The sequence below is a fragment of the Physeter macrocephalus genome, chromosome 6 (assembly GCF_002837175.3).
Source record: "Physeter macrocephalus isolate SW-GA chromosome 6, ASM283717v5, whole genome shotgun sequence".
NCBI classification, from domain to species: Eukaryota; Metazoa; Chordata; class Mammalia; order Artiodactyla; family Physeteridae; genus Physeter; species Physeter macrocephalus.
Genome location: NC_041219.1, coordinates 90,149,667 through 90,157,060, shown reverse-complemented (window position 1 = coordinate 90,157,060; position 7,394 = coordinate 90,149,667). Strand labels below are relative to the sequence as shown.

Genomic DNA, 7,394 nt, shown 5'->3' with positions numbered 1-7,394 from the left:
ACCTCTTGCCCATTATACTATCCCTGGTTGCTGGATTCTGAAGGCATCAACCTATCTTTATCCCAGCCACATACTGTTCACAAAGCTTCCTGTGAGAAAGAAGGAAATCTTGCCATTTGCAACAATGGACCTTGAGGGCATTATGCCAAGTGAAATAAGTGAGACAGAGAAAAATAAATACCTTATTATCTCACTTAAATGTGGAATCTTAAAAAAACCAAACTCATAGAAACAGAAAGCAGATTTGTGGGGATAGGGGGAATGGGTGAAGGTAGTCAAAAGGTACAAACTTCCGGTTATAAGATTAATACATTCTGGGGATGTAGTGTACAGTTTTTTTTGTTTTCTTACAAAATAGGTCTTCATTTTTATTTCAGGTGTATTTCCTTAACAAATGCCACTTCCAATCGATACATGCATTGGCTTAATTTGTAACAGCATTACCAATGGGCAGCTTCAGCCCTGGGATTTGATATATTCCAGAAGACAGGGTGGGAGTTTGAATCGTAGAGAGAACAAACGTATCAATCTGACAGATGTAGCTAAAAGCATTCCTGTCATAAGGTACTGAGCATATCCCAAGTTCATAAATATCATAATTTCAATTATTGCACCCAAAAGCAATTAAAAAATCCCAAGCTGCTAATCATGGCAAAAGATATTTTTTGTGATTAACTAAAGAGAGCTTCTGATTTTAATCTCAAGTGAATAAAATACATCAAAAGAAGGCTGCCTACTAGCTTTGAAACACTTTCAACTTTGGTGTGGTGGTGGGAACCAAAGACTTCAACTAAAGATTTCAAGATTCTTATTACAAAGTCCTGCTTGTGTCCAGCTGTAGCGTCAATTGTGCATTCATCACACCTGTTTTAACTATAGTCGACGGCAGACCAAAAACTTGGCTGAGCAAGCACTATGTCTAATTGGTTCCATGAAAGGCATGGTATCATGGATTGCGATAAAAAAGGAATCAACATTATCAACTAATGTGGTTGAAAATTTCTTTTTGTAAGTCTGTTTATTCTTCTAAATAAAAAATACAGCTTAAGAAGCTCTCTGTTGGTGCTTCTCAATTCTATCATGTATGTCACCCTACTATTTCAATCCTCGGCCCCTCGCATTATGTCTTCAACACTTTCTTGAAAATGTCTATAGCAATTAGAGATGTAACAGCTGAAACATAGGAGACCCGGCATAGAAAAATAGCACTTCGGTCCTGGCTGGGAGGACCCAGGTGCTTCTCTGAAGCTTTCTTTGGCCACAGCTCATTATTGTTCTGCCACAGTCAGCTCTTTCTTCCAGAAAGTACAGAGGGCTCTGGGTCTGGGGAGCGGGAGCAGCTTCGGGTCCTTGATGAAGTGCCCGGATGAAGTTCCAGCACTCACGCGCCTTCCGCATTGAGTCTACAGTTCATTTTTAAAGATAGCTGAAGGGTGAGAGAGCCAGAGGGGTTCCTTAAAAGGGGGCCCTGGGCTTCCCTGGTAGCACAGTGGTTGAGAGAGACCGCCTGCCGATGCAGGGGACGCGGGTTCGTGCCCCGGTCCGGGAAGATCCCACATGCCGCGGAGCGGCTGGGCCCGTGAGCCATGGCCACTGAGCCTGCGCGTCCGGAGCCTGTGCTCCGCAACGGGAGAGGCCACGACAGTGAGAGGCCCGCGTACCGCAAAAACAAAAAAACAACAAAAAAAGGGGGCCCGTATCACCTGCAGCATAAGAGCAGACTCAGCTGAGGAGCATGCTGGGGACTTAGTAAGAGTTGAACTCCAGAGAAACTGGAGTTTACAGAACAATCAATCACACTGGGTGATGTGGATGCTAGTGGTTTGCAGGTTACTTTTTAAAACAATGGGAAGATGGGACTTCCCCGGTGGTCCAGCGGTTCGGACTCCACGCTGCCACTGCAGGTGGCACAGGTTTGATCCCTGGTCGGGGAACTAAGATCCTCCATGCCACACAGAGTCGCCAAAAATAAATAAATAAAACACAATGGGAAGAGGATACTTTCATCTCTAATCCTGTTGCAGAAGCAGGTATGTTCAAGCTGCTTAAGAAGTAATGTTTGTCTTTGTGGATACAGTGTAAAAAAAAGTACCAGACAAGAAAGCAGTGGGAACAACAAACTGAAAAAGAGTATACTGCAAGCCCCATTAAAGGTGATCTCAGGATTCACCTGATGGGTCTTCTGAGTCACTTCCTGACCATTCCCTGGAAGTAAATATTTAAACTAAAGCCAAGGTGATGGTGGTGATGGTGTTAACTGTATAACCCTTCTCTCAGTTCAGTTCTTATAAAAGGTCATCTTTTGGCCTCTTGTCATATTGCATTATAGTAACAGACAACTTCTAGCATAGGTAAATTAACCCTAGCTGAACGTCTGTTTTAACCCTACCCTTAGATTCATCATCAAAATAATCTTGACAGTTTACGTCTATGATCCAGCATCAGGCCCAATTTCTCTAGAGGTTTTATATATATATATATATACACACACATTCTCAGCCTTAGAGAATTTTGCGACAATAATCACGCATTAATTGTGAGAAAGAAATGGGAGTGGGAGGAGGGGGCACAGAGGGTAAAAAGAAGACATTTGGGAGATATCTGCAGAAATAACATAACTCTGGGTAGGTAGGCTTTAATAAGGAAGTCCCACCCTTTCCATTTACTTCTTACAAGGTTTTTAACTTATCCTCCCAACCAAAACCAAAAGCAAATTAAGTTACTGAAAATGTATTTACTTCTTGGGATGGAAGTATATCTGTCCTGTTTTCCCTTTTCTGTCAGAGGCAGCTCTCTAAAAACCCAAAATACACACACACACACACACACACACACACACACACACACACTCACTCTCTCTCAAACAAAAACAAAACATGCATTCAAGTGCCTTTTACATTTTCATAACATTTTAACATTTAATAGAAACTATGTACGATAATTTTTTATTGTATCTTACATTAAGATAGCCACTACAGAAATTTACATAGGTTAGAAGCAAGATGGACGGTTAAGGAGGGCCCAGTCCTGTGGGGTATTTTCTCAGAGGCTATAGGTCAGAGTTCATTGAGGGGAGGGGCTTCAGATTACCCCATCAGGTGAGAAGTGAGGAAAGACTAAAACAGGGTGCTAGACAAGAGATAACCAGCCATTGGGTCCATCAACATCCCTAGACGGGAAACAGCATTACAAAACTCTCTCTCCCCTTAGGCACAGTCCCAAAATACTCTCAATCTCAGCAGCTCTGACGGGAATCACCTGTCTCTCTTCCTTGCCTAGAGTGGGAAGACATCCACAATTTTTAGACACTATTGGTCCCTTCCCCCAACATCTGGTTTGACTATAGCACTCAGTAACCCAGAAGAAAAACAAGGTAGTCCAGGTTGTCCTTTAGTGAGAGACGGTCAGAAATACTTGTTTAAATGGGAAATACAAATCCTCCAAAGTCAACTGGTTCCCAAAACAAACTATCAACTGACAGAAGTGGGTTCTGGCTTTCCGTTTGCAGTAGCCACTCCACTCTGAGGCAATGGTGCAGAGGCTTTCTCAGAATTTCGAGATCCCTGTGATCTGCACCCTTCTCCAGCCATCTGCATCTGGCCCTGTTAAAAGAAAAGTCACTTTGGTTACAAACTCATTCACTGTGGTCTGGAGCATGAATCTGACTTATATAATGCCCGTGTATAGTAGCAAGAACAAGACAGCAGATATAACTCTATGCAGTTGCTCTTCCCCATACTTAACTATCCCTGACCCTCGGAGTCAGAAGTCATTACTTGTAGCATTCCTGAGGCCCTCCCAACGGAAAGGAGAGCTGTGGGTTGTTTCTTCCAAATGAAATAGCCATTCTCTGCTGAGGTTCCAGAACAGCCGACAGATCACAGGAAGAGAGTCCTCTGGGCCTCTGTTTGAAACCAACAGCTGTAGTATAACTGCAGGTCTTCAGTCAGGGCCATGAGTGTCCCACCCAAAGCTCAAAGAAAGAAGCCAAATCATGCTGCTTGTGCTCAACTCTATGATGAAAACAATTCCAGGGCTGAACTCTTCCTTAAAGCAACAATTTTCCTACATTCCTTGTCTCAACCTTTTCTAGTTAACAACTAAATAAATTTGTCCTGCTCTCCCAGATATGGGGACCAGGAGCTAGTAAGTGTTCTAAGGCCCATCTGGAGAACTGCCATCTGGAGCACCTTTACAGCTAGTGATGGCAACCCCAACCCCCAGGAGTACATGCTAGCCACAGCCAGCAGGGAACCCTCTGCCTGGCTGGAGTCGTTCTTCACTTGCCAAAATATCCACTGGGCCTTCAGCAATTTCTCTGACAGGATGATCTTCAAGGGTTAGTGAAGGATCGAAAAGCAAGGGTGAAGGAGGGCACTGCATACCGTCACCCACAACATCCAAGTCCTAGGAAAAGAAAGGGAAAATAGCCTATCAGCAATATCAAGGGAACCAATAAGCTAAAGTTGGCATTTTTCAGCAAACCTCGAAGAATTCTTACTTCCCTCACCCCTTGCCTACCTTTAAAACAACGATTTCCCCAGAGTGTGCAACAAATGGGATAAGATTGAAAAGCACTGAGAATTTTTTCCTTGCTGCCAAATATAAAGCACAGACCACTCTAGTAGCTTTAAAAAGCGTATTTTTTTTTAAACAGAAAAATTCAGAGGCGAAGGCAGAATAGGAGCTACCAGGGGCTGGAGCTAGAGGGGAAGTGGGAGTTACAGTTTTAATGAGTACAGAGTTTCCATCTGCACTGACGGAAAAGTCCTGGAAATTCATAGTGGTGATGGTTGCACAATGTTTTGAATGTACTTAATACCACTGAACTGTACATTTTAAAATGGTAAATCTTACATTACAAATATCTTACCATAAAAAGAAATATTTTAAAAAGGCATATACTGGGAACTCCCTGGTGGTCCAGTGGTTAGGACTCTGCGCGTTCACTGCCAAGGGCACAGGTTCAATCTCTGGTTGGGAAACTAGGATCCACGTGACCAAAAAAAAAAAAAAAAAAAAAGGGCGTATACTTCTAAGACTAACTGTAGTCGACATCTAAGTTCACCAGTGATGAATCTAATATGGACAATCAGCATACATGCAAATTAAAATGAAATATTGCCTTAACAGATTGGACAATATGAGACCACTTGATTAATATTCTAATGGCCACAAAGCAAGCCAGTGAGCAAAAGAGGCAAGGGGATGGGGGAAGAAAGAAGGAAGATGAAAAACTCAAAGTCCTTCCGAATGGCCAGGAAATAATTTAGTTAAGTCCCTATCCCCACAGAGAAAAGTCCCTGATTCTTAAACCTAACATATCCAATTGCTCTTTAAAACAACCACACACAGGGGGACTTCCCTGGTGGTCCAGTGGTTAAGACTCCGCGCTCCCAATGCAGGGGACCCGGGTTCAATCCCTGGTCAGGGAACTAGATCCCGCATGCCGCAACTAAGATCCCACACGCGGTAAGGAAGATCCCGAGTGCCACAACTAAGACCCGGCACAGCCAAATAAATAATAAAACACACACACACACACAAAACATTGTATTCTACAGACTATGTTTCTTCCAACTGAACTGGCCATTCCCACAGAGGGGCTTGAAGCCAACAGACCACAGGAAGACACTGCTCTTGGCTCCTGCATGAAACCAATAGCTACAGCAAACTACTGGTCTTGATTCAGGGTCTAAAGCACTATAAAGGTTCAGACAGTACGTCAAACTGACTTTCATCCCTCTGCTGTCTAAGCATCTATTGCTAAACTCTGCTTCCCAACTGTGAAAACGACCCAAGGGTTTGTACTCTCCTGTGCCCAAGCTACTTTATAGAGGCTCTATGTTTCCAGTAACTGAGCTTCTTGAGAAAAGCTAAGTTCTGTGCTTTTAAAATAAGTCTAAGAGTTTGAAATCCTTTCCCTTTCTTTGCTCTGCTGATCACCAAAAACAAGAATCACATCCTCAAGATAATTAAGGTAAAGAAAAGAATACAATTAAAGGAAGTGATGGACTTAAAGCTGCTCAACTTAAGCAGAAACATAAGGAAAAGGATACAGTTGGCTACCTAACATCTATTTCAGATGGGTTAGAAACTTCTGTACTATCCACAGAAACCACCATGTTCTCACACTGTTAATTAAGACTGTGAACTGTTTTCTCCGATTCTTTTAGTATGCACAATTATTATGCACTTGATCCTTGAACAGTGCCGTGGTTAGGGGCACCAATGCCCACAGTCAGAAATCCGGGTATAACTTCAGTCAGCCATGGTTCTATACCCTCATATTCAACCAACTGTGGATCATGTAGACTGTAGTAAGAATTTACTGGGAAAAAAAGCTGTGTATAAGTGGACCTGCACAGTTCAAGCCCGTGTTATTCAAGGGTCAACTGTATAAATAATTAACTTGAAATTTAAAAGAACCCATTTAAGCAGTGTGGCAAAAGGTTTCCAAGTCTCAAGATAACAGTGGTACAGAAATTTTTCAAAGAAAAACAGATACTGAAAAGGCTTTCCTCACATATTCAGTGTTGTCTTTTATAAGAATTAAAATTGGGAACAGGAACCTAAAATAAAAGAAGAAAGGATCAGCAGAAATGCCTATCCTAAGAGGAATGAAATCAGGACACAAAGACAGAATATCCACATTTTGTTCTATGTCAAAAACAGAGCTCAAAAAACAAACACAAAAAGAGAGCAAGCTCAAAGTAATAGGATTAAGGTATTAAATTCTTATTTGTCAAATATCCTCGGATCAAAGGACAGAAAACAGGCAAGTGTTAATATCCAGAATGAAAGGCTGAACTTTTACCCATATGAATGTCTGATACCTGGTCCTCCCCCAAGTAAAGTTACCAGAAATTATTAATAAGTATAACAGAAATGATATCTAAGAAAGAACATAGGTAAGATTGCTGGGTGGAATTCATATAATTAAGAAATTATTTTTCCCCAGCAAAAGACTAGTTAAATATATCCAGAATTTATGGGAGGACAAAAACTTTTCTAAAACAGAATTGTTTCAACATTTTCTGGAGCATTTTTACCTCCAAAGATTAAGAATAAAACTACTTTGTAACGACCAATGTGGTTCATCTAAAGTACATTAATACAAACATAACAGATATCAAGTACAAATAGCTGATTATCATTTTTAAACCTCTAACAAAGGTCCATCTTAAAAACCCATGAGATTCTCAAAAATAAAGTTACTTCTCATACATTCTTTAAAAAATTCACACCATAAAATAAATATTAAAAGATCTGGGCTTCCCTGGTGGTGCAGTGGTTGAGAATCCGCCTGCCGATGCAGGGGACACGGGTTCGTGCCCCGATCCGGGAAGATCCCACATGCCGCGGAGCGGCTGGGCCCGTGAGCCATGGCCGCT

General features: G+C 41.8%; 1 protein-coding gene and 2 non-coding genes across 8 annotated transcripts in view; all 3 read right to left on the bottom strand.

Moving 5' to 3' along the window:
- Window positions 1-2,917: 2,917 nt before the first annotated feature.
- The window catches only part of KANSL2 (KAT8 regulatory NSL complex subunit 2), a 19,983-nt gene continuing 15,506 nt past the window's right edge, over window positions 2,918-7,394 (bottom strand). For 5 of the 6 annotated variants that reach the window (XM_055085649.1, XM_055085651.1, XM_055085650.1 and 2 more), the window contains 2 exons: window positions 4,288-4,407; window positions 2,918-3,602 (listed from right to left, as the gene is read on the bottom strand). In XM_055085649.1, coding sequence (XP_054941624.1) covers window positions 3,471-3,602; window positions 4,288-4,407 — 252 coding nt within the window. In that variant the 3' untranslated portion in view covers window positions 2,918-3,470. Of the gene's footprint in view, window positions 3,603-4,287; window positions 4,408-4,873; window positions 4,986-7,394 lie in introns of those variants that run through there. The other variant, XR_008617706.1, reaches the window with a different exon arrangement.
- On the bottom strand, window positions 3,820-3,956 carry LOC112064751 (small nucleolar RNA SNORA2/SNORA34 family). Its single transcript, XR_002891650.1, has one exon. It is a non-coding gene; the product is annotated as a small nucleolar RNA SNORA2/SNORA34 family (small nucleolar RNA).
- LOC112064752 (small nucleolar RNA SNORA2/SNORA34 family) lies at window positions 5,566-5,698 on the bottom strand. Its single transcript, XR_002891651.1, has one exon. It is a non-coding gene; the product is annotated as a small nucleolar RNA SNORA2/SNORA34 family (small nucleolar RNA).